Raw genomic sequence first — 27,946 nt, forward strand, 5'->3', positions numbered from 1 at the left:
GACATTAAGGATTGCTTTTTTCCATCCCTCTTGCCCCACAAGATAGCGTGCGATTTGCATTTACCTTACCCTCTATGAACAATGAAGAACCCGATAAGCGCTATCAGTGGGTAGTCTTACCTCAAGGTATGGCTAATAGCCCTACTATGTGTCAGCTGTATGTGGGGAAAGCCTTACAGCCTATACGTGATCAATTCCCAAAATTGAGAATAATACATTTTATGGATGATATATTGCTTTCTGCTAAAGACTGTAGTACCCTAGAAACGGCCTATGCTGAAGTGATAAGGACGCTTGAAAGTAATCAATTGTTTATAGCACCAGAGAAGGTTCAAATGGGCAAAAAAGGAGAATATTTAGGAGCAAAGATTACTCCTCATAATGTTTCCCCTCAGAAAATTGAATTACGAAAAGATCATTTAAAAACATTAAATGATTTTCAAAAGTTGCTGGGAAGTATAAATTGGATTCGACCCTATATTAACATGCCTAATGCAGATTTACAACCACTCTATGAGATCCTTAAAGGGGATTCTCAGCTTACTTCACCCCGTGCTTTAACTGAGGAAGCACGAATGTCTCTAAGGAAAGTGGAGAGAGGACTAGAAAAGGCAATGCTGAGAAGATACAAGGAAAATGAGGATCTTTTTGTGTATACTGAAAACTTTTCGTCAGCCTACAGGGGTGCTATGGCAACAGGGACCACTTCTGTGGATTTATCCTCATATTTCTCCTAATAAGACCCTTGAATACTGTCCGTCTGCTGTTGCGCAGCGTGCTATGTTAGTTGTTAAATCTTGCATTCAACATTTTGGTATTTTACCAAAGAGGATTATTGTACCATATACTGCAACTCAGGTAGAAACACTGTGTGCCTTGATAGATGATTGGGCTATATTACACTGTAGTTTTGACGGAGAGTTTGACAATCATTATCCTAAGGATCCTTTGCTGCAATTTTTTACTGAACATCCAGTAATTTTTCCTAAGGTCACTGCCTCAGAACCTTTGTCTGGAGCATTAGATATTTATACAGATGGCTCCAAAACAGGTGTAGGTGCCTATATGGTTGATTCTCAAGAACCAGTATTAATTCAATTCAGTCCAGGCACCCCCCAAATTACAGAATGCAAAATTGTATTGGGGGTTTTCAAAAGATTTCATGATCCTTTTAATTTAATTTCTGGTTCTGTTTATGTAGTTAACACTGTGCGCTCACTTGAAATTACAGGGCCAATTAGGTTGACTAGTACTATATGTCAAATTCTTTTAGAATTACAAAAATTAATTTGGGCCAAGAAAAATAAGTTTTTCATACAACATATTCGAGCTCATACTAATTTGCCTGGTCCCATGGCCAGTAATAACGCTCTGGTGGATGCTAGTACTCGTAGAGAATTTATTTTTCATGCAGCCCCAGTTGATCTCGCCAGAGAATTTCATCAAAAGTTTCATGTTCCTGCTTTCACTCTTCAGCAAAAATTTAAAATCTCTAGAGCTGCAGCTCGTGATGTAGTATTACGTTGCCAGAATTGTGTTCAGTTTCACCACCCTCCTCAGGTGGGAGTTAACCCTCGTGGTCTGATTCCACTAAAACTCTGGCAGATGGATGTCACACACATATCTCAATTTGGAAATTTAAAATATACGCATGTTTCTGTTGATACCTGTTCTGGCATTATACATGCCACTCTGATGACTGGTGAAAAGGCTCATAATGCCATTAGTCATTGCTTAGAGGCGTGGGCAGCCTGGGGAAAGCCTGACAGCCTCAAGACAGACAACGAACCTGCCTACACTACAAAGTCTTTTCAGACATTTTGCCAAACAATACAGGTCAAACATACTACAGGATTGCCATACAATCCCCAAGGTCAAGGAATTGTAGAAAGAGCACATCGTACTTTAAAAGAGCTCTTACAAAAACAAAAGGGGGGAATTGCCTATGGCAAAACACCAAGAGAACAGTTGTCTTTAGCTCTTTTTACTCTAAATTTCTTAATTTTGGATATGCATGGCCGCTCTGCTACGGATTGCCATGCTGCTACTAAACCTATAACTAATCAAATACAGACGGCTGAGACTATCAGATTGTGGAAAGAACCACAGTGGCATTGGAGATACAAGAAGAATTTAATGCCCACTTGGCATCTGGCTTTCTATTAGCTAACCAACGAATAGATTTCCTTCAAGAACAAATTGAGGCATTATATCATATGACGCAGCTGTCCTGCGTTTCCTCTCTTAGAGGCTTATGTGTCACTCCATTGCAAGCTAACTTTTCTCAGTATTCTCAACAGAGCAAAGAAATCTCGAATTATTTGAAAGGAAACTGGTCCATGGAAGCGGAACAATTATCGAGACAATTGCTGATGCAGATTGCTATCCTTAACAACACCAGAATGGAACCCATCACGTTTGGGGATTTCACCTCGTGGATCACCAATGCTTTCTCATTTTTCAAAGAATGGGCTGGCATGTTTGCCTGGGGGGCCATTGTCCTCTTGGGATGTGGAGTATGTGTATGGCTTTTTTGCCATTTACAACGAGAGCATGCCAGACACAAAGTGATTGTTTACCAGGCTATGGCGGCCATTGAAAGCGGTGCTTCTCCCAGTGTATGGCTGGCCTCTCTGATAGATTGAGAGTTCGCCCTAGATCATATTTTGTCACTGTCATGTGAAGTCATTGTATCCAGCAACTTTCCTCAGGCTCGGACCAACCTAAGACAGGAGCCCGGTGGCGATAGAGTTAATTTCCAGTGACGGGTAAGACCGAGTTTTTAGAGAGGAACGACCTAAGACAGGAGCAATGACGTGTATTGACGTGACACCCAGATCTAGACCAGTCATAGACAGAGGTGGCCTTGCCCTGTTTGAACATTCGGGCTGGTCCTATGCCCCTTGCTCTGTTTCTCCCCTAATATTAAATACATGTATAGCCCAGGACGGTGTGTTGTACATAAGTCATCTCTAGCCATTGGGGTGCAGTCCTAACTGCAAGAGTGGTTCGCCATGGCCGAGCTGGGCACTCTGTGAGGCATGTCTGACCTCTCTCAGACCACTACCTCCACCTAATGGGTTCATTTTTTAAAAAAACAAAAAAAGAGGGAGATGTAGGGAGTGGCTAAAGATGGCGCCGACATCCGGCGGTTGTTTGTGGTAAACACCTACAGCACATGTGTTGGCATACCCACAGCACCTACAAGGCCAGGGTGATATTCATGCTAAATAGGTATTTCATACTCCACCAATCCCCAGTGGACAAATTTACAGCCACAGTCTATTTTGTATATAAGGCAAGTGCCTTTGTTGCTTGGGGTCCCCGTATCATCAATAAGGTGTTCCTGCAATGAAGGCTGTTAGAGAAGGATCCAACGGTATCGTGTCTCCCTTGCCGGTCGAGGTGGGCACGACAAAAAGGGAATTCACAGATGGAACTGTGTGCGTAATATCTTGAGACAGAGAGATTATCTTGAATTACTTGTGGGAGTCTAATGTCATTGTAACAACTATTCTTGGTTGTCAACTTGGCTAAATCTGGAATTAACTAAAATCCTAGAAGCTGGATACATCTGTGAGAGATTTTTTTTTCCTTAATCAAATCATTTGAAGTAGGAAGATGCATTTTTGTTATTTTGTTTTGTTTTTAAGATACAGGGGTTTGTTTCTTTTTTTTGTTTTGTTTTTGGCATTGTCATTGTTTGTTTTGTTTGGGTTTTTGTTTTGTTTTGTTTTGTTTTTGTGGAACATCTTTGGCTGTCCTGGAATTCAATCTATACAACATACACTCAGCCTACACATCAGGCTGGCCTTGAACTCATAGACATCTGACAGAGAACTAATATCCAAAATATATAAAGACCTCAACAAACCAAATAACCCAAATAAAAATGGGATACAGAACTAAACAGAGAATTCTCAACAGAATTCATGACCAAGAAACACTTAAAGAAATGTTCAATATCCTTACTCATCAGGGAAATAAGAGTCAAAACAACTCTGAGATTCCACTCCACACCCAACAGAGTGGCTAAGATCAAAAAGGCAAGTGATAGCACCTACTGGCAAGGATGTGGAGCAAAGGAGAGAGAGTGCAAACTTGTACAACCACTCTGTAAATCAATTTGGCAGTTTCTCAGAAATTTGGGAATAATTCTACCTCGAGACACAGTTTTACCAACTATTTCTGGGGATATGCCCAAAAGATGCTCCACCATCCCACAAGGACACATGCTCAACTATGTTCATAGCAGTTTTATTCATAATAGCCAGAAACTGTAATCAATCTAGCTGTCCCTCAACTGAAGTATGAATAAAGAACATGTGGTTCATTTACACAATGGAATACTACTCAACCATTAACAATAAAGACATCATAAGGCATTGGAGCGGCAGGTTCCCCCCCAGTCCAGACACCGCCCAGACCTGAAGGGACCAATCAACAGTTCTCGGCACCCAAATCCCGAGGGAGGGAGAGCTAAACCTTCAGAGGGGCAGACACACCTGGGAAGCCAGAAGAGACTACACTCTGCCCACATTTCTGACTCCAGAGGAAAACACCTAATGCCATCTGGGACCCCGGTGCCTGGGACTCCAGGAAAAGGCTGTGAAGGCCCTCCTGGTTGCTGCCCTCATGGAGAGCTCAAAAGCAGTCCCCCATAAGCAACTTGAGCCATGGGACCACAGGTAAGACCAACTTTTCTGCTCTAAGCGACCTGCCTGGTGGACTCAGGAAACAGGCCCACAGGAACAGCTGAAGACCAGTAGGCAGGAAAGACTACAGGACCGAAAGCAGAACATTCTGTTCCCGTAACTGGCTGAAAGAAAACAGGAAAACAGGTCTACAACACTCCTGACACACAGGCCTATAGGATGGTCTAGCCACTGTCAGAAATAGCAGAACAAGGTAACACCAGAGAAAATCTGATGGCGAGAGGCAAGCACAGGAACCCAAGCAACAGAAACCAAGACTACATGTCATCATCAGAGCCCAATTCTCCCACCAAAGCAAACACTGAATATCCAAACACACCAGAAAAGCAAGGTCTAGATTTAAAATCACATTTACTCATGATGATAGAGGACTACAAAAAAGATATGAAGAACTTCCTTAGAGAAACAAAGGAAAACATAAATAAACACGTAGAAGCCTATAGAGAGGAATCACAAAAATCCCTGAAAGAATTCCAGGAAAACATAATCAAAATTAAAAATGGAAATAGAAGCAATAAAGAGAGGACACAGGGAAACAACCCTCGATATAGAAAATCAAAGGAAGAGACAAGGAGCCGTAGATACAAGCATCACCAACAGAATATAAAAGATGGAAGAAAGAATCTCAGGAGCAGAAGATTCGATAGAAATCATCGACACAATGGTCAAAGAAAATGGAAAATGGAAAAAGCTACTGGTCCAAAACATACAGGAAATCCAGGACTCAATGAGAAGATGAAACCTAAGGATAATAGGTATAGAAGAGAGTGAAGACTCCCAGCTCAAAGGACCATAAATATCTTCAACAAAATCATAGAAGAAAACTTCCCTAACCTAAAGAAAGAGATGCCCATAAACATACAAGAAGCCTACAGAACTCCAAATAGTTTAGACCAGAAAAGAAACACCTCCCGTCACATAATAGTCAAAACACCAAATACACAAAATAAAGAAAGAATATTAAAAGCAGTAAGGGAAAAAGGTCAAGTAACATATAAAGGCAGACCTATCAGAATCACACCAGACTTCTCACTAGAGACTAGGAAAGCCAGAAGATCCTGGACTGATGTCATATAGACCCCTAAGAGAACACAAATGCCAGCCCAGGCTACTGTATCCTGCAAAATTCTCAATTAACATAGATGGAGGAACCAAGATATTCCATGACAAAACCAAATTTACACAATATCTTTCTACAAATCCAGCGCTACAAAGGATAATAAATGGTAAAGCCCAACATAAGGAGGCAAACTACACCCTGGAAAAGGCAAGAAACTAATTGTCTTGGCAACAAAACAAAGAGAAGAAAAGCACACAAACATAATCTCACATCCAAATATGAATATATAACAGGAAGCAATAATCACCATTCCTTAATACCTCTCAACATCAATGGTCTCAACCCTCCAATATAAAGACATAGATTAACAAACTGGATATGCAACGAGGACACTGCATTCTGCTGCCTACAGGAAACACACCGCAGAGACAAAGACAGACACTACCTCAGAGCGAAAGGCTGGAAAACAACTTTCCAAGCAAATAGTCTGAAGAAGCAAGCTGGAGTAGCCATTCTAACATAAAATAAAATCGATTTTCAACTAAAAGTCATCAAAAAAGATAAGGAAGGACACTTCATATTCATCAAAGAAAAATCTACCAAGATGAACTCTCAATCCTACATCTCTATGCTCCAAATACACGGGCACCTACATATATAAAAGAAACCTTACTAAAGCTCAAAGCACACATTGCACCTCACACAATAATAGTAGGAGATTTCAACACCCCACTCTCATCAAGGGACAGATCATGGAAACAGAAATTAAACACAGACATAGACAGATTAAGAGTAGTCATGAACCAAACGGACAGATATTTATAGAACATTCTATCTAAAACAAAAGGATATACCTTCTCACCACCTCATGGTACTTTCTCCAAAATTGACCATATAATTGGTCATAAAACAGGCCTCAACGGATACAGAAAGATAGAAATAATCCCATGCGTCTTATCAGACCACCATGGGCTAAAGCCGGTCTTCAATAACAATAAGGGAAGAACGCCCACATATACATGGAAGTTGAACAATGCTCTACTCAACGATAACCTGGTCAAGGAAGAAATAAAGAAAGAAATTAAAGACTTCCTAGAATTTAATGAGAATGAAGGTACAACATACCCAAACTTATGGGACACAATGAAAGCTGTGCTAAGAGGAAAACTCATAGCTCTGAGTGCCTGCAGAAAGAAACAGGAGAGAGCATATATCAGCAGCTTAACAACACACCTAAAAGCTCTAGAACAAAAAGGAGCAAATACACACAGGAGGAGTAGAAGGCAGGAAATAATCAAACTCAGAGCTGAAATCAACTAAGTAGAAACAAAAAGGACCATAGAAAGAATCAATAGAACCAAAAGTTTGTTCTTTGAGAAAATCAACAAGATAGATAAACCCTTAGCCAGACTAACGAGAGGACACAGAGAGTGTGTCCAAATTAACAAAATCAGAAATGAAAAGGGAGACATAAATACAGATTCAGAGGAAATTCAAAAAATCATCAGATCCTACTACAAAAGCCTATATTCAACAAAACTTGAAAATCTGCAGGAAATGGACAATTTCCTAGACAGATACCAGGTACCGAAGTTAAATCAGGAACAGATAAACCAGTTAAACAACCCCATAACTCCTAACAAAATAGAAGCAGTCATTAAAGGTCTCCCAACCAAAAAGAGCCCAGGTCCAGACGGGTTTAGTGCAGAATTCTATCAAACCTTCATAGAAGACCTCATACCAATACTATCCAAACTATTCCACAAAATTGAAACAGATGGAGCACTACCGAATTCCTTCTATGAAGCCACAATTACTCTTATACCTAAACCACACAAAGACCCAACAAAGAAAGAGAATTTTAGACCAATTTCCCTTATGAATATCGACGCAAAAATACTCAATAAAATTCTGGCAAACCGAATCCAAGAGCACATCAAAACAATCATCCACCATGATCAAGTAGGGTTCATCCCAGGCATGCAGGGATGGTTTAATATATGGAAAACCACCAACGTGATCCATTATATAAACAAACTGAAAGAACAAAACCACATGATCATTTCATTAGATGCTGAGAAAGCATTTGACAAAATTCAGGACCCCTTCATGTTAAAAGTCCTGGAAAGAACAGGAATTCAAGGCCCATATCTAAACATAGTAAAAGCCATATACAGCAAACCAGTGGCTAACATTAAACTAAATGTAGAGAAACTTGAAGTAATCCCACTAAAATCAGGGACTAGACAAGGCTACCCACTCTCTCCCTACTTATTCAATATAGTTCTTGAAGTTCTAGCAAGAGCAATCAGAAAACAAAAGGAGATCAAGGGGATACAGATTGGAAAAAAAGAAGTCAAAATATCACTATTTGCAGATGATATGATAGTATATTTAAGTGATCCCAAAAGTTCCACCAGAGAACCACTAAAGCTGATAAACAACTTCAGCAAAGTGGCTGGGTATAAAATTAACTCAAATAAATCAGTAGCCTTCCTCTACACAAAAGAGAAACAAGCCAAGAAAGAAATTAGGGGAACAACACCCTTCATAAGAGTCCAAAATAAAATAAAATACCTCAGTGTGACTTTAACCAAGCAAATAACAGATCTGTATGATAAGAACTTCAAGACTCTGAAGAAAGAAATTGAAGAAGACCTCAGAAGATGGAAAGATCGCCCATACTCATGGATTGGCAGAATTAATATAGGAAAGATGGCCATTTTACCAAAAGCGATCTACAGATTCAATGCAATCCCCATTAAAATACCAATCCAATTCTTCAGAGAGTTAGACAGAACAATTTTCAAATTCATCTGGAATAACAAAAACCCCAGGATAGCTAAAACTATCCTCAACAATAAAAGGACTTCAGGGGGAATCACTATCCCTGAACTCAAGCAGTATTACAGAGCAATAGTGATAAAAACTGCATGGTATTGGTATAGAGACAGACAGATAGACCAGGGGAATAGAACTGAAGACCCAGAAATGAACCCACACACCTATGGTCACTTGATTTTTGACAAAGGAGCCAAAACCATCCAATGGAAAAAAGATAGCATTTTCAGCAAATGGTGCTAGTTCTACTGGAAGTCAGCATGTAGAAGAATGCAGATCGATCCTTATCACCCTGTACAAAACTTAAGTCCAAGTGGATCAAGGACCTCCACATCAAACCAGACACACTCAAACTAATAGAAGAAAAGGTGGGGAAGCATCTCGAACACATGGGCACTGGAGAAAATTTCCTGAACAAAACACCAATGGCCTATGCTCTAAGATCAACAATCGACAAATGGGATCTCATAAAACTGCAAAGTTTCTGTAAGGCAAAGGACACTGTTGTTAGAACACAAACGACAACCAATAGATTGGGAAAAGATCTTTACCAATCCTACAACAGACAGAGGCCTTATATCCAAAATATACAAAGAACTCAAGAAGTTAGAGCGCAGGGAGACAAATAACCCTATTAAAAAATGGGGTTCAGAGCTAAACAAAGAATTCACAGCTGAGGAATGCCGAATGGCTGAGAAACACCTAAAGAAATGTTCAACATCTTTAGTCATAAGGGAAATGCAAATCAAAACAACCCTGAGATTTCACCTCACACCAGTGAGAATGGCTAAGATCAAAAACTCAGGTTACAGCAAATGCTGGTGAGGATGTGGAGAAAGAGGAACACTCCTTCATTGCTGGTGGGACTGCAAACTGGTACAACCATTCTGGAAATCAGTCTGGAGGTTCCTCAGAAAATTTGACATTGCACTACCTGAGGACCCATCTATACCTCTCTTGGGCATATATCCAGAAGATGTCCCAACATATAAAAAAGACACATGCTCCACTATGTTCATAGCAGCCTTATTTATTATAGCCAGAAGCTGGAAAGAACCCAGATGCCCTTCAACAGAGCAATGGATTCATAAAATGTAGTACATCTACACAATGGAATATTACTCAGCTATCAAAAACAATGACTTTATGAAATTCATAGACAAATGGAGGGAACTGGAAAATATCATCCTGAGTGAGGTAACCCAATCACAGAAAAACACCCATGGTATGCAATCATTGATAAGTGGCTACTAGCCCAAATGCTTGAACTACCCTAGATGTACAGAACACATGAAACTCAAGAAGGATGACCAAAATGTGAATGCTTCACTCCTTCTTTAAAAGGGGAACAAGAAAACCCTTGGCAGGGAATAGGGAGGCAAAGTTTAGAACAGAGGCAGAAGGAACACCCATTCAGAGCCTGCCCCACATGTGGCCCATACATATACAGCAACCCAATTAGAGAAGATCGATGAAGCAAAGAAATGCAGGCTGACAGAAACCGGATGTAGCTCTCTCCTGAGAGACACACCCAGAATACAGCAAATATATAGGCAAATGCCAACAGCAATCCACTGAACTGAGATCGGGACCCCCGTTGAAAGAATCAGAGAAAGGTCTGGAAGAACTTGAAGGGGCTCAAGACCCCATATGAACAATAATACCAACCAACCAGAGCTTCCAGGGACTAAGCCACTACCCAAAGACTATACATGGACTGACCCTGGACTCCAACCTCATAGGTAGCAATGAATAGCCTAGTAAGAGCATCAGTGGAAGGGGAAGCCCTTGGTCCTGCCAAGACTGAACCCCCAGTGAACATGACTGTTGGGGAGAGGGTGGTAATGGGGGGAGGATGGGGAGGGGAAGCCTATATAGAAGGGAAGGGGGAGGGGATAGGGGGATGTTGGCCCGGAAACCGGGCAGGGGAATAATAATTGAAATAATAAGAAACACTCAAGTTAATAAAGATTAAAAAAAAAATAAGAACCAACTGAGAAGAGCACTTGCCTCCTTAAAATAATAAAGCTCTCTATTGAACCATTGGATGGGCCACATAAATGCACACTGACATCTAAAATAAAACCATCAGTCAATGGCTATTTTCCACAACTCTGTCACACAATAATAGCCTGCAGAATAGCTAAGGTTATTTAATTTGAAATATTAAAAAAAGGGACTAATTGGGCTGGAGAGATGGCTCAGAGGTTAAGAGCTCTGTCTGCCCAGAGGACCTGTGTTCAATTCCCAGCAACCACATGGTGGCTCACAACTATCCATAATCAGGTCTGGTGCTCTCTTCTGGCCTGCAGGCATACATGCAGGCAGAAAGTTGTATGATATATACATAATAAATTTTTTAAAAGAATCTTTTATTAAAAAGGGGGGACTAATCACTTATTCAATGGGTATGGTCCTTCTGAAAGTTAAGAAATTCCAAGGAGGACTAACAATTTAGCTCAGTCATCAGTGTTTGCCTGATATGCCACAAAGCTCTGAGTTCCAACACCAGCACCACAGAAAGATGGGCATTGTGGCCAATATCTGTAATTCTTGCACGAATAACAACGATATTTAACACCACCACCCAGAATTCCAAATATAACACAATCACAGAAACAATGTGCCACAGACAGAACCACAATTCTGCTAGAGCACAAGGCAAATTATGGTCAGCTGCTGCAGATAGTCCGAAGCAGCCCCACATCCCTACACCTGGGATCAAAACAAAAGCACCCTCTTATTTGTTTTGTTTTGTTCTTGTTTGTTTTTTTAAGAAGCCAAAATTCCAGAATTCTCACTACATCCCTTCCTCTGTTGGGGAAAACTGGAGAAGACATTTAGTGTAGCCTACCATATACTTAAAGTTCACTAGGTCTCCACACTTCCCACCCAAACTTTGGAAGACCACACAACCTTGCCCACTCTACAAATCTGGACGCAAACGCCTGTCCTCTCATAGAAACTTTTATTCCAAGGCCTATTGACTTTCTGTTTCTACAGTTTAGTCCTTTCTTCCTCTCCCTTTAAGAGCACCAGTGAAAATTCAGCACGATAGCATCCTTTTCTCCTTCCCCTCAGGAAACTCGCCTCGGACCCACAGTCAACCACCATCCAGATCCCTCCCCTCTACACTAGGTATGCTGTACGTTCCGTCTGTCCCCTCGGTCAGCCCTCCTTATCTTGCTACGCGGCAAGCGTCCCCCAGCCGACCTAACACCAGCACTTCCGCCCCACCTCCTTGCTCATCCCCTGTTTCCGGTTTGTCCAAGTTCTTTTGCTCCTGTTTGAGGGTTCGACTCTTTCCCAGCCTGGGTCTCTATCCACACAAGGGCAGGTGCTCAGCATCTTAGTATCCTCCTTCAAAGGCTTCATCCTAATTCTTTAGCAGCCAATAGCACACTCCTACGGACTACGGCTTCGCCCACCAACAGAACGGACGCCGCCTGATTGCTGCCGCTAAACCTCCGCGGGGGCGTCTGGGAGTTGTAGTTCGGACCAGTGAGCTGACGCAGTTCGGGACAAGACCGACGGGCGAGCGCCATTGTGTCTTTCGCAGTCACTTGTAACGCTTCGTGAGAGTCCGTCGGACAGCACCCATCTTATGTTTTATTCGTAACTTCTGGAGCCTAGTGTCGGCTTCGTTAGTGACTCCACTTCTACGGACCCGGGAGAAGGTCTGTAGTCCTGGGTCAGGATCCTGAGGAAGACATCGTGTTCTAGATGAAGAACATAATTTAAGAAAACCAACCGCATTTTGGATTAGAGGACATCAGCTGTCCCCTGTCGGTTAGAGGGGAACCTGTCTTGTAGGCTTATGGGAGTCGGGGAGAGGACTCACTTGTCACTTTGCCGTGTGGGGGTGGACTGGCCATGTCCTGCAGAGGGACGGGATATAGGCAGAGGTGGGGTAGCCACTGGGCACATTTCTTAGTGCCCCCCCTTCCACCTTCAGTTTCGTCAGCATTCTGCCTACTCGCGCGAGAGAACATTGAGGACAGTATGGCTTCCACGCTTCCAACAACCTGGCCCCATGTGAGTAAAGGTTTCTTTCCTGCTTTTCTTTTGAGTTGGCTCAGGGGCCGGCTAGTGGTGAGACGTTTGTTCTCAAATACCCTAGAGTTCCGGGAGGAGTTGAAAGACTGCCCAAAAGGGTGATTAGAGTAAAAGAAGAAACAAACCGATTTCTGAACCGGGAACTGGCAAGCCAAATTGAGGCTTTTCAATTAAAAAAGCAAAAAACAAAAAAAGTCTATTATGTTTATTTGTGTGTGGGTATGCACGTGTGTGCCACTGCCTGCTTGTAGAGGACAGAGGACAGAGGACACCTTTCTGGATCGCTATCTTTCCAACTTATGAGTCCCGGAGATTAATCAAACACAGGCTTGATAGCAAACACCTTTACCCACTAAGCCATCTCACCAGTCCTTTTCAACTTTTTTTGTTTTTAAGCTGGGAATCTAGTGAAGAAACTGACAAGTGTAAGAAGATAACAGGCTCGTTTAGTTTTCAGCAGCTACTTTAAGGAAGTGACAATTCAAAAACAAGAAAAGAAGTGTAGGTGGGAGCCAACAGTCCTATCCCCTGGTTAGTGAGAAATGAACAGGTTTTCATAGGTCACAGGTCTCATTTGACCCCTGATTGGTGTCAGACCGATTTGCTCAAGGATTCAGACAAAGGAACTCCAGATAAGTAAAATGTAACTGGGTCATTCTGCTCAGCCTTCCTATTTTTCTGTCACTGTGGAAGAGGAAAACAAGATGGCTGAACTACATCTTGTGGCTTTTAGGAATCTGTGAAGTTTGAAGATGTATCACTGACATTTACCAAGGAAGAGTGGGCACAGCTGGACCTCCAACAGAAGTGCCTATACAGGGAAATCATGATGGAGAACTACAATAACATGATTTCAGTGGGTAAGGCAACCTCCACTCTAATAGAGATCTGTTTGGGCCTTGGGTGGGTGGAGTACTTCAGAGGTGGAGGAGGATTGGAAGTTCAATGCCAGTCTTGACTTTACCAACCCCCACCCCAACTCCAAATATCTGGTACCTCTGAACTGTTTGTGCTTGGACTTAGGCTAGAGGGACCAGAGGAGAAGTGTTAAGGGAGTATACAGCTTGGCAGAGAGGAAAAGGGCAGCTTTTCAGTATGACTTCAGACGTTTCATCCAAGCAATGTACACCAGAGCCCCTGAATACTGAGCAGAGCCTATAAGGGATGTTTGTAACTGCAGTGACAGTTACCTATACTTTTTATGGCATGTCAAACATGAGATGTCCGTGTCCAGCAGCTCAGGGGTATCATTAAAGACTGATTTCTTTGTGGTTCTTAGGAAGTCTTCTGTTCTTTCTAGTTATTTCATAGCTCAAAGCTTTGTGTCTATGTTTAAGCAGAAAGAAGTTGATAGTCCTGACCAGTTCTTTCTAAACTGTCAAATTTCGCAGGGAAGCAAAAGCTTTCCCAGAATGCCCCTCAGTTGAATAAACTCACTTTTTACTTTATGGTATCTTCGCTGTCAAGGAAACCCAAGAAATCCAATAAAAGGAATGGATATGTAGTTATCACTGCCCTAAAGTCATCGTGTCGCAGCATGGGGGAAGGAAGGGATAGAACATTGCAGCAGGACAGCATTTTCTCTAAGTAGACTCCCCCCAAGCCCTGTCTCTTTTCAATTGAGCAGAGCATCACTTTTCCAAGCCAAATGTCATATCTCAGTTAGAAGAAGCAGAAGACTGCTGGCCAATGGAGAGAGAAATTCGTCAAGATATTCTTCCAGGTAAGAGCCAGGCATGTGGGTGTTTCTCAAAGGGATAGACCTTCTGGTTATTCTGAGACTGTCTTCTAAACAGTATGAGAATCCAGGTAGCATGTTATAATAAGTTATTTTCCAATCTGCAGTCATTTTGTCATGATGCTGGTGAAAGCCCAGGGCCTTTCACATGATAAGCAGAGCAGACATGCTACCACATGAGCTAACATCTCCAGCTTCAGTCTTTATTTAGGGGTGGGAGTTGTGGTATTTGGGTAGTGGTATGATGTTTGTGTTGGGGATTTTATTGTTTTGGATTTTTGTTTTATTTTGAGATAAGGTCTTATGTACTTTAGGCTGGCCTCCAATCTATCAATTGATTAAGGATATGAATTCCTGATGATTCCTCTGTCTTAGAAGTTCTAGAATTACAAATGTGTGCTACCACATTGGCTCCTTTAAGCATGTAGGCATATTGTGTGAATACTTTTGTGAACTCAAGAATTTTTAACCTTTTTTGCTGCTGTCCTATTTATCTGGTTTCACTTTATATATGGTGGGCATAAATTCTTTGAGCCCCATATAAATAAAGATTCGCTCTTCTGTTTGTTGGAAACAGCATCTTTCTGTAGACTAAATTATTCTTGTCATAGTACAGAAGCCTCTTCTGTGTTCTTGGGCTTTGTTGATTTTTTTTCCCCTTTCTGGGTGCATACCATAATGCTAAACATTTTATTGTACATTAATGACCTTTAATAAATTTCCATACCCCTGTAGTTAAAAAAAAAATCTTAGCCAGGCAGTGGTAGCACACACTTTAATCCCACACACTCGGGAAGCAGAAACAGTTGAATCTCTGTAAGTTTAATGCCAGCTGATGTACAAAGCAAGTTCCAGGAGAGCCAGGACTACTCGAGACTACCAGGCAGGCATGGTGCTGACACAGTAACTAAGAGCTTACTTCCTAATTCACAAGCTGGAAGCAGCTAGAGAGCTGGAGTTAACTGGGAATGGCATGGACTTTTGAAACCTCAAAACGCAACCCCAACAACACAGCTCCACCAACAAGACAACACCTAATCGTTTCTAAACAGTCCCACCAACTGGGAACCAAACATTCAAATATATTATTAGCCTGGAGGGCCATTCTCATTTAAATCACCACGATCTACTTCCTGGCCCCATAAGCCCATGGCAGTATCATAAAACAGAATGCATTCAGTCCAACTTAAAAATCCCTATAACCAGGCTGGAGAGATGGCTCAATGGTTTAGAGCACTGGCTGCTCTTCCAAAGGTCATGAGTTCAATTCCCAGCAACCACATGGTGGCTCACAACCATCTGTAATGAGATCCTATGTCCTTGTCTTGCGTGTCAAGGACAGCAGCGTACTCATATACATGAAATAAATAAATCTTTTTAAAAAAATCCCTATAACCTTTCACAGTCTCAACACTGTTTAAAAGTTCCCAGCCTTTGGGCTGGGGAGATTGCTCAGTGGTTAGATCGTTGGCTATGCTTGCAGAGGGTGGGGTTTGATCCCTAGCAGTCACGTGGCAGCTCAGAACCATCTGTAACTAAAATCTCAGGAGTTACATCATGCCCTGTTCTATCCTCTGAGGGCACTGCACTCACACAAGTTCAAAGTCTCTTCTGAGACTCAAAGCAAGCTCTTTAATTGAAACCCCATTAAACTGCAAAAAGCAAGTTATATTCTTCCAACATACAATGGCACAGAATATATATTTCCATTCTAGAAGAGGGAAAGTAAGGAAATACTGGACCTAAGCAAGTTCTGTCTCAAGAAAGGCAAACTCCAAATCCCGTAGGTCCATGTAATTAGGGGCTTACTTACAGTTTCAGAGGGTTAGTCTATAACCGTCATAGTGGGTAGCATGGTACTGCAGTACCGAGAGTATACGTCTGATTCACAAGCAGAGGGAGAGAGCTAACTGGGGCTGGCATGAACTTTAGAAACACCCCCAGTGGATACACCTCATCCAGCAAGGCCACAACTTCTAATTCTACCAGTTTCACCAACAGGGCATCAAATATTCAAACATATGAGCCTATGGGTGTTGTTAAGTTCACCCCCCTTTAGAGAATTAAATAGTTCTATCATCATATCCAAAACATGATTCTGAATTTAAAGACAGGATATCTGGCCCGGCGTAATAGGAAAATGTATAGGTTTTGATGAGCATGATGGGAGATTCTGCTTTGTTTCACATCAGCATTCATCTGAATGAATAAATATTCATCTAGTGCTTTCTAATGAGTGAAAAAGCATTCCTATATGATAAATAAGAAAATACCTATTTCCATTGCAGAATCTTCCAAGGTGGTTATAGTGATTTTTTTTAACTGTTCAAAGACAGTTAAAGTGGTAACATAAATATAAGAAATGCCTTGCTGTAAGGTTGTATTTTTGTGTTAATATTCATAAAAGACATAGTAGTTTTCCCTGTTTTTGCTATCTTCAATTTTTGTAATTTATATTTTGGCTGTGTGGTATAGCACACCATGTGCCACTGGATGCTTCTCTCTGTGTCTTTGTGCACTGGTGGAAGTAGCATCAGAACCCCTTTCTGTCCCTGTTCACCGGTCAGATCACCTGCTGCCATCTTTGGTGATGATGCTTAGTTTCACATCAACATTCATCTGAATGAATAAATATTCATCTAGTGCTTTCTAATGAGTGAAAAATCATTCCTATATGATGGAAATAGGAAATTTTTGAGGCTAAGAGTAGGAAACCAAAATACAAGAACATGCAGGTTAAACTAGAAGAAGACACCTGGCCACATCAGCTGTGGGGGAAGTTTAACTTTCATTGTTGAGGAATGGTGTGACCTGGATTTTCACAGCTCGTTCTGCTTGGTTTGTAAAGAAAGACCTGTGGCAGGACACAGATGGAGAAAGGAAGTAGGCATTAGTAGTCTCCAGGGTTGAAATGATGGTACCTGCCATGAGAAAATCGTAGCAGCTTGGGGAAAATTAAGGAGTATGTTTGACTCAGAAGTAGACTCAGTGGATCTAAGTAAGTAATTAGCTAAACTGGACCAAAAAGCTGCTGAGCATTTCTATGGGTGAAGGAAGACGTGAAAGGATTTCTTGTGGCTGTTGTTCATAATCTGTATGTTTACTACAAGCTTCTTTGTGGTTCTAAAGACATCCCACAGCCTTGTATGTGCTGTGTAAGCACTCTGCCACTGGGCTACATACATCCCCGGCCATGCGTTGCAAGGAAAACTTAGCCTAAATTTTGAAATTAACTTGTTTTAAAGGTGTTAAAGGCATAAACTATTTTAAGGAGTGGAATTGTGGTTTTCTTTTTCTCTCCATAATTACATAATGTTAGGTAAAACTTTACACTAATCATATGAAGAGCTACTTAATAGTGTTTACTTTGAAAATTGGATTGATTTAAACTGTGTCAAGTCTCTACTTATCCTGTCAAAGGATCATAGATGAAAAGGGACCAGAGACACATCCAAGAAGCTTTGCTCGGCCAGTTGTTTGTTTGTACTTCAAGAGGTCCAGGTAGCATACAGATTTTTAGAATGTCATGTATTACTATTAAATGAGATAACACATCTTCACTAGTGTCCCAACAATAGTGTGTAGTGCCTCTTATTTTTTTTTTCTTTTTTTCCGGAGCTGGGGACCGAACCCAGGGCCTTGCGCTTCCTAGGCAAGCGCTCTACCACTGAGCTAAATCCCTAACCCCGTAGTGCCTCTTATTAATACACAAAAGTGCGATTGAATCCAAAGTTCAAATTCTGTCTCACAACTAAGCTTACAAGCCTCTCCAGTAAGAATGACAGCATGGAATGTGGTTGGTGATGTAATAATGAGAAAATGATTAAATTCTGAGACAAATGTCATTCATCCTCAAGAAAGCTTTGAGTTAGGGGCTGGGGATTTAGCTCAGTGGTAGAGCGCTTACCTAGGAAGCGCAAGGCCCTGGGTTCGCTCCCCAGCTCCGAAAAAAAAAAAAAGAACCAAAAAAAAAAAAAAGAAAGCTTTGAGTTGAATAAACTCCTGTGAAAGCCATCTGGGAAATAAATTAGATTGTGCTCATGTATTCAGTTGTCATTCTGTGGCTATTCAAAAAAGCACAGCCACATGTATATCCCTCAAGTGGAACACTTGAGAGTTAACTGTACTTAAGTATTAGAAGCAATTCATAACAGACACTAGTGGCATATTCCTTAAATCAAAGCACTTGAGAGGCAGAGGAATGCGAGAATACCAAGATAGCATAGTGAGACCCTGTCAAGAAATAAAGGAGAAAGAGATTAATAGTAGATGAATAAGTCATAATCACAGGAGAACCTAAAAAATGCTTATTTTTTTCCTTTGTGTATGTATGGTTTTGCCTCTGTGTTTTTCTGTGCACTGTGTGCATGCAGCTCCCACTAAGGCCAAAGAAGGGCATCGAATTCCCTTGGATTGAGGTACACATGGTTTTGAGTCATCATATTTGTAGTAGGAGTGGAACCCAGCATTTCTGGAAAAAAAGACAGTACCAATAACTGTGGAGCCATCTCTCCCTCCCCAAACTGTTTCTCTTTTGTTTGAGAAAGAGAGTCAGATACTCTTTGTATAGCTTATGGATATCCATATGCTCGAACAAAAATGTAGAGAATGAAAGAAATATTTACTCATATGAAATATTAGAATACATATATGTGGAAAATGAAGGAATTTCACTACAGACCTCTGAGGGCTCAGGGCCTTATCAGTTTGTTGAGTGTCTAGAACCTAGAGTGATCATGTATTTTGGATAGAGCCTAGTCCAGTACTGTTGATTTTTGTTCAAGAACACATTTTCTCTCGTCTTTTATAAATTTGCTCTCTGAGATCTTTGGGGGGTAGGAAGGTGATATCAAAAAAGTGTGCAGTAAATATGGTTAGTGTGGGAAAGCCCAGTTTCAGCTCAGCTTAGACCACCTTAACTGTTAAGTAGCTAAAACAGGATATTAATCTGTAAAGACATGAATGGGACCTTTTGTGAAATTTTCAATATCTGAGAACTCCTCTAAGGGGAGAAATCTCAAAGTATGATTCAAGCAGGAACAACTTCTGACCTAAGTTAGTTTTACCTTGAGAGAACTTGCACTCCCGACCCCCAAAATACAATTTTCTTACACTAAATAATAGCATCTGAGAACTCTAAAGCCATGAGAATGTGCATAGTATAGAAGCACTTTCATGTGTAGCTCTCTCATTTGGTATCACAGTTGTACCACAGATAGCCTTAAGAATGTAATTACTATTAGAAAGCCACTGAGTGTTGAAGAAAACTGACAGGGATTCCTGTGAGTACAACGATGTGGAAGGCCTCAGTAGGAGTCCTCATTGGATTCTGTATCAGAGGACTCATATGGGCAAGGACCCTTTGGATGTATTCTCTGAGGAAATCATTAGCTTTAACTGCTACATTGTCTGAGAATGAAAAAAATACACAATCAGAAAGGATTGTAGTGAATAATAAAAGTGAAATTTTGGGGGCCTTAAATTTATTTTATAAATTCCAATTTATTAGCAATGTGACTGAATTACTTGGCCTTAGCAAGAAGGTAACACAGAGTGAATGAATACCTCAAGAAACCCCAAGAAACAAGAGTGTATCTTGAATTTCAGTATGAGTCCAAACTTTGAGAGAGTAAGGGAAATCTTGAGGCAGATAGTGTTACAGAGACATCTGAGGGCTCAGATTTATAGATCTGTTTAAGAGTCCAGAATCACTAGACCAGTGGTTTTCAACCTTCCTAATACTGTGATCCTTTAATATAGTTCCTCGTTTTGTGGTCACCCTCAACAATAAACTATTTCTGTTGCTACTTCATAACTGTAATTTTGTTATTGTTATGAACCCCTATGAAAGGGTCATTCAACCACCAAAGGGGTTGTGACTCACAGGCTAACAACTGCTGTGCTAAAGTCTAGTCCAATAGTGCATTTTCATGGTTTGTTGATTTTTGTTCAAGAATACATTTTCTCTTTCATATGTTTGTTCTCTGGGACCTTTGTGTACCATCTGTCTGTCTCAAATATGTATATTATGATTCTCTTAAATAGATACCATTCTCTAGCATCCACACTTAAAATCTAGGGTAACTGGAAAGCCTGCAATACATTGCTAAAACCAGTGAACAGAGCTTTGAAGCAAACATTGTGGGTAATGAAGGGGAAGGGAGACATCCTTCTGAAGGAGTTGAAAAGAAAAGAAAAGAAAGAAAGGAGGGAAGAAACAAAGAAAGAAAGAAAGAAAGAGAGAGAGAGAGAGAGGGAGGGAGGGAGGGAGGAAGAAAGAAGGAAAGAAGGAAAGAAGGAAAGAAGGAAAGAAGGAAAGAAAGAAAGAAAGAAAGAAAGAAAGAAAGAAAGAAAGAAAGGAAGGAAGAGGGAGGCCTGGTGTTATAGGCCAATAATCCCAGCTACTTGGAAAGCTAAGGCAGATTCAAGGCCAGTGTGGGCAATTTAGTGAGTACTTGTCCTTAAATACAAAGCCAAAAGAGAGGCTGGAGTATGGTCATGGGCTCCTGTGATCCCTGTACTCAGGAGGTAAGAGGAGCATCAGAAGTTTAAAGTACTCTGCTACACAGAGCTCAAGGCCACCCAGGGTTGGCTGCCCAATCTCAAAAGAGTGTTGGTCCTGGTTGATACACCTCAGTGATTGAGAAATCCCTTAGGGCTAGGCCCTAGGCAAAGAAAGAAAAGCCAAAAGGGAAAGGGGGAAAAAAATTCTGCATGAATTTTATTTTTATTTTTTTAGACAAAATACAAACAACTAATGATGTGCAAAATAAAAGGCAAGTTAAAAAAATTAATATAAGAGAAGGGGGTAAAGGAAGAAAAACCATACAGATTCTCTGCAGTGCATGTAACTTGATGATAGTACTTTTTAATATAAGAATGAGTTAGTCCCTTATGTGCTAAATTAAACAGTATTTGTGTTTCTTAAAGCATGTGAATGAAGCTGGGTCTCACATATCTTATGCTGGTCTTCACCATATTATGTAGCCAGGCTTCACCTTGAACATCTGACCCTTGCGCCTCTATCTCCTATGTGCTGGGATTACAGGCATTCATCACAGTGACTGCTTTTAATGAATTTCTGAAGATATACTATGTAAATTCTCTACCAACTGAGCTACATATGCAGCCCGTTTTTATGGTTTTTTGTTTGTTTGTTTTGTTTTGTTTTTGTTTTAAGATGAGACTGTCTTTGTGACTCTAGTTGCCTATAACTCAATATGTAGATCTGGCTAGATTCTTAGAGTGATCCCCTCCTGCCCGTGCCTCCCAAGAACAGTGATTATAGAAATGTGCCACATTGCCTGGCTTTTACTCTGGTTTTGACCTTTAGAATGTTCTGGGCCTTCTCTGGACCCTGGAATGAATTCCTTTCCTGCTGAGAGTCCCCTGATGAAGATCAAGGTTGTTGAGGTCCTTACATTGAACAAGGATGTGGCTGGTCCCCGGAATGCCCTGATTCAATCCCTATATCCAGAAAGTAGGGAAAACTTGAACCCAGGTAACCTCAAACCAGCTAAGCCAAGCAAGCGTTTGACTGACACTGAAGCTTTGCGCCAGAAGTTCCGACATTTCCAGTATGAAGAATCAGCTGGTCCCCAGAAGGCTGTGTCCCGGCTTCGTAAGCTGTGTCACCAGTGGCTGCAGCCCAATATACGTTCAAAGAAGCAGATCATAGAGTTGCTGGTGTTTGAACAGTTCCTGAGTGCACTGCCTGAGAAGTTTCGGGTGTGGTTAGAGTCACAGCACCCAGAGGACTGCAGAGCAGCAGTAGCTTTGTTGGAGAATATGACCTCAGTGACTAAGGATGATGGTGAGTGTCCTGGAAGGCTCAGGTGACAAACAGCTCTGTGAAGGCTTTGTAAAGGAATGAGGAGTGCTGGGGTGACTAAGCATGTTCCCATTACCAGGTTAGAATTAATGGAAACCAGTGTTTGTTATCCAGCCCTGTTCTCTCAAACAAAAACCTTCATGGGCTTCAGTGGAAGCTTACAGATGCAATGCTTTTTTTCCTTTATCCTGTTAGGATCCCTGACACATAGCCAGCCTTCTAATTCTTTGAAGGGGGTATGAATGAAGTCCTAACTGATGGAGGGCTCAAGAGTTTCCTGAACCTGTGGGCCTACAGAAAAGATGGGATGTGACAAGTGAATACACATGAGATAGTACTAAAGTGGTAAAGAAGTCAGGATAACAGGTGGAGTTTATGGAGGTTGTTTCTGTCACTGAAACCTGCTGTGACTAGAACAGTGAAGAAAAGAAGCAGGATGGATGTCCCAATGAAACACTGGCCAAGAATCTTGTATAGCCTGTAGAAATTGAAAAAAGATTGAGTTCTTCCCTATATTCAAGAAGAACATAGTCCTGTAAACCCCTTGATTTTAAGCCAGTGAGGCTTATGTCAGAGCTCTGGTCTCTGAATCCTTAATATATTTTACCAGATCTGATGATGTAGGCTTATAATCTAAAATACTCAAGAGGCCAAGTCAAGTCACCAGTTCAAGGCCTGCCTAAGCTACAAATGAGTTCAAGGTCAATGTAAGAAATTTATCATGATCCTGGGGCTGTCACCCAGGAGTGGCACAGCATTCTCACTTTAATACCCAGATTTGGGGAGTGAGGCAGTTTATGACAGTTAACTGGAGTTCAACTCCCCCTAGAAACTACATTAAAAAAAAAAAATCTGGGCATGGTCATGCATGCCTAACCACACTATTATAGTGAGTGGAGGCAGGGAGGTCACTCAGGTTTCCTGGCCTCCAGCCTGGCTACAAGTTCAGTGAGAGACACTGTCTCAAATGGACATAGTAAAGAGCGATGGATTAGGACACCAGACATCCTCATCTAGCCTCTGCATGCACCCAAAGACACATGCACATACACTGTACTTACAAACACCAGAAAAGCTGTAAAGTGGCTCCAGGGAGGAGGAAATCTGACTGGAAGAATTCCAAGATACTCTCTGGTCTTTTGTCCCCACCCTCGCTGGAGTAGAATCAGCATGGTAAGAGCCCATAGAACATGTGGAGACACATGAGGAAGGCTAGAGCTGAAAGAATCCTTGGAAGGGCTGTTAGTACTGGCCAGGGATATTTAATATGACCAGAAACATAAAATGTTCTATGACCAAGGGAAGTTCCTTCTCTTCTCCAGGGCAGTAAAAGGAGAGCCACACAAGCATGATAAGGGCTTTGAGATTAGAGACAGACTTTACCACTAAGGAAAAGGCCATTGCTTCAGAAGCCAGAGTCGTAGACAGATGCTGGAATGTGGAGACAATAAAAGGTTTCTATAGTAGACACAGCAGTCTCTGATGGTCTGTGCAGAAATGAATGCAGAATGAGTGCAGAATGGCCCATTTCATTTATGGGAACTGGTTACCGTTGTGAAGAGGTCAGCATCGACCATCGGAGCATAGGTATGCATAGGTTATTGATGGTTCTGTCTGCCTGAGGACTACCACCTCATTAACTCTTTATGTGGCATTTCCTCCAGCTCAGCTTGTCTGCTCTAGTGAAGCCACTGATCAACTAAAGGAGAAAAGAAAGGATGTGGCTACCTTACCAGTTACTGTACCACCTGAGGTAAGCAAGAACCTTTTGTTCATTGGTCACAGCTTCCTTTAAGGGATCACCCTAAGAGGTCTCTTCTACATTGGTCCTTGCCAAGGCCTCACAGAATATAGCTCATTTTAACTTTCTGAGTTCTTGGGCTTAAATGGGATTCTGAAAAACCCAAGTGTGAAGAGTAATCCTCCTGACACTGTGACCTGGGTATAGAGAAAGCAAACAGTAGGAGTCAGAGAACCAAGACTGAGGGACATAAGAACCAGAGGAATCACAGATAGTTTATAAGGACTACATTGTACTCTTATTAGAGTGAGTGAGCCCTTGTCCTTTGGAGACACCTAATTGGGGAATTAGGAATGAAACAGCATAGTCTCAGATCAGTGTCAGAACTAGGTGATGGGCGTGCAATAGGATTAGCCCTGTCAGCCAGGATAAAGGTGTATATATGGCACTAGGGTGTATTATGTATACATTATTAGTGATATTAGTGTGTATATGGCTCTTTTCCCTACAAGTGGTTTATATTGGATCAGGTCTGTGATTGGGCAATGTAGGCGAGGCTTCAGGCAAGGTTACTACCTGGGAATGGGAAGTCAGTGGTCCCAGACTCATTGCTCTGTGTTCTTTTCCTTCTAAGGTAGTCTCTGATACATCTGGGCAAAATACCACCCAGATCCAGGCAAAGTGGTGAAATGGAAGAGTCTTCCTTTCAGAATTCTTAGCTGCTCATAAGAAACACATAGGTCAGACCTGTCCATTAGCAGCAAGGATTTGTCTTCATCGTAGCTTTTACACTACAGGATAAGGCTGTTTCCAGAAGGAGAAGGTCCTTTAGAGTTGCCCTCACAATGCAGGCAATACAGATGCTAGTATGATCCGTGCAGCATGCTTATTGCGCTTGCTCTTTGTCAATCAGGAGCTCTGCCTACCAGCTTGGGACCCAGACTTCAATTTGCAGAAATACCCTGTGACTTTCTTTTGGGATCAAAAAAGTTATTGTCACCGAGTAAACCACCAAAACAGAGAAGTCCCTGTGTGTGGTAGAATGTCCCAGTGGCCTTTCTTCTACCCACTTTTAAAACATTACAGGAGCCGGTGACTTTCCAGGATGTGGCTGTGGGCTTCAGTCAGGAGGAGTGGCGGCTACTAGGTCCAGTGCAGAGGACGGAGTATCATGATGTGATGCTAGAGACCTTGGGCAACTTGGTCTCTGTGGGTAAGGCCATTCCTATATTTAGAAAGCTGCAAGGTCCCCCAGAACTCTCAGTTTTCTTCTGCCCAGTGTCAGAACTGGCTGTGCTCTCAGGAGTCTCTTGCTCTGCCCAGGATCTTTATCTGAAACTGTGACCCTGCATTGGTACGGAGCCTTGAGCGCACAGAGGCAGCCTCAGGTTTGGGTTGTCTGGGGAATGAGAAAGCTCTGGGTTTTGCTGCTTCACAACTTGTTACTCCCTAGACTAAGTGACTGTTTGAGAAGATATAACCTTATTTTTTAATACTGTCACTCTGGAACTTATAACTATAATATGTATATCTTGGTTTCTTTCAGGGTGGGAGCCTACGTTGGAAAACAGAGCGATAAGTCCAGACTCTCCCATTCCTGTGGTAAAACCAATTCATGATCCAAACCCAAAAGATCTCTCAAGGAATGGTATCCAATCCACTGTCTTTGAAATTATCTCACAAGATAGGGTCCAAGAAATACACACCATAGAATCAAATCAAGCGGGTCTTCTACAGGAAAAAAGCCATCCTCAGAAGAAGCTCTCTGAAAGCTCCAAGTCTCAGGAGGGAACTAATCTTCACAAAAGCCAGGGCTCACTTGATGAAGTTCCTCCTAGAAAGCATGTAAAAGTTAAGCAGAAGGGGACTAGAAAGGGGAAAGACAGGAAGAACACCATTTCCATGACACGAGGTTTACGCATAAGAAATCAGCAAAAGGACTCTGTGGAGTGGCAAGGCAGGGGTGACAGCAATCCCATGACACATGGCTACTCTATAAAAAACCAACGGGGTTCTGAGCAAGGAACAGCTGGGGCCAGAAGAGATCCCATTACACTTACTGTGTCTGCACAATTTTACCAGAAAGCCACTGGCTCTGAAGAGGGTAGATTCAGGGACAATAGCAATGCCATAGTACCTGATACACCTACAAAGATTCACCAGAAAAGCCCTGAATGGCATAAAGTGGGGAGAAGTAACAATTCCATGTCATCTGTACAAAATGACCAGATGGGGTCTGGGGCAGGAAGAGGCAGGGACAATACTATCTTGACACATGCACTACCTGTAAAAATTCACCAGAAAGGCTATGAAGAAGGTAAAGTTCAAGGAAACAGGAATTCCTTGAGACATGTAAAAGCTCACCAGAAGGGCTCTAAAGGGGAAAGAGTCAGGGAACTTAGCACTTCTGAAAAACATGTTCCCTATATAAAAAATCACCTAAAGACCTCTGAAAGAGAAAAAAGCAGGGAAAACAATGATTCCATAAAATACGGTCCCTATATAAAAACTTGCTATAGGGGTTCTGAAGTGAGAAAGCTCAGGAGAGCCAATAATTGTACGAAGGCCATCAGCCGGCATGCTCAGCAGATATTCTTTATAAAAATTCACAAGGGGAGCCAAGTTTGCCGATGCAGTGAATGTGGTAAAATGTTCCGAAATTCTAGGTATTTCTCTGTCCATAAGAAGATCCACACAGGAGAACGGCCTTACATGTGTATGGCCTGTGGGAAAGCCTTTGTTCAGAGCTCTTCCCTCACACAGCATCTTAGAATTCATAGTGGAGAGAGACCATTTGAGTGTTCAGAGTGTGGGAGGACTTTCAATGACCGCTCAGCCATCTCTCAACACCTGAGGACTCACACTGGAGCTAAGCCCTACCACTGTCAGCACTGTGGGAAAGCTTTCCGTCAGAGTTCCCACCTTACCAGGCATGAGAGGACTCATACTGGGGAGCGACCATATGTGTGCAGCAACTGTGGGAAGGCATTCACACAGAGCTCACACCTTATTGGGCATCAGAAAACACACAGGATAAAATTCAAGAAGCAACCCAAATTGTAGCCTTTGTGCCTTTCAAAGCACTAGTTTTTCAGCCTTGAGATGTACTATGCAGACACCGAGTGTGATAAATAGGCTTTGAATAAGGAAAGCCCCACAGCTTAAGGGCAGCTCAGGACACCACCCAGCAGGCAGTGAGTGAAACCATCAGGGAGTTTTTTAATTGCTTCACTTATCCTCAGAAGGAAATAAAAGATCTGAAAATACCCCTAAGTTTAAGAAGCCAAGTACCAAAATTTGCACCAATATTTCTATACAGGGTAAAGTGTGTGAGTGACAAAAATTAAAAGTATGTAGAAAAATAAACTTATATTTATGTGGAACTTTGTTTTCTGTTGTAATAGCTGTTTTTCATTATCAACGTGACTACATCTGGAATTAACTGAAACGCTAGCAGCTGAGTATACCTTTTAAAGTTTATTTATGTGTATAAGTACACCATAACTGTCTTCAGAAACACCAGAAGACGGCATCAGATCTCATTACAGATGGTTGTGAGCCACCATGTGTTTGCTGGGATTTGAACTCAGGGCCTCTGGAAGAGTAGCCAGTGCTCTTAACCTCTGAACCATCTCTCCAGCTCCAGACAGTCTTTTATGTTAGTGATCTCAAACAGGTCTAGCAGATCACTGTACAGATCAGAGAAAATCTTCAGGAATCGTTGCAGGCCCGGAGGTCTAGAAGTCCGTAGTGAATCCAGGAACACATGAGAATATCCTCTGGCTTTACATTACCATCTTTCCTACAGAACTAGTTCCGGGAGAAGTTCATCACTGTTAAGCAACAAAAACACTGGCAACACCAGGGCATGTGTTTGATGCTCACTTTCAAATTCCATTAGATAGATAGATAGATAGATAGATAGATAGATAGATAGATAGATAGATAGATAGATAGAGATAGG

At 41.7% G+C, this 27,946-nt stretch overlaps 1 protein-coding gene across 3 annotated transcripts; it reads left to right on the forward strand.

Annotated features, from left to right (window-relative positions):
- The first annotated feature begins 12,129 nt into the window (after positions 1-12,129).
- On the forward strand, positions 12,130-27,365 carry Zfp110 (zinc finger protein 110). Of its 3 annotated transcripts, none has more exons than XM_087554427.1 (8): positions 12,130-12,405; positions 12,572-12,651; positions 13,406-13,532; positions 14,300-14,395; positions 21,744-22,223; positions 23,906-23,994; positions 25,069-25,195; positions 25,529-27,365. In XM_087554427.1, exons 2-8 carry the CDS (start codon positions 12,619-12,621, stop codon positions 27,043-27,045), a joined length of 2,469 nt encoding a protein of 822 aa, XP_087410553.1. In that variant the 5' UTR covers positions 12,130-12,405; positions 12,572-12,618; the 3' UTR covers positions 27,046-27,365.
- The last annotated feature ends 581 nt before the right edge of the window (positions 27,366-27,946 follow it).

Source organism: Rattus norvegicus, chromosome 1, assembly GCF_021556685.1.
Source record: "Rattus norvegicus strain SHRSP/BbbUtx chromosome 1, alternate assembly SHRSP_T2T, whole genome shotgun sequence".
In the NCBI taxonomy this organism is placed as follows: domain Eukaryota; kingdom Metazoa; phylum Chordata; class Mammalia; order Rodentia; family Muridae; genus Rattus; species Rattus norvegicus.

Coding starts and splice junctions, on each gene's coding strand:
- Zfp110 (XM_087554418.1), top strand. CDS start 12,490: ATGTCCTGCAGAGGGACGGGATATAGGCAGAGGTGGGGTAGCCACTGG. Junction 12,652..13,405: donor TTCCAACAACCTGGCCCCAT/GTGAGTAAAGGT, acceptor TGTGGCTTTTAG/GAATCTGTGAAGTTTGAAGA. Junction 13,533..14,299: donor CAATAACATGATTTCAGTGG/GTAAGGCAACCT, acceptor TCAATTGAGCAG/AGCATCACTTTTCCAAGCCA.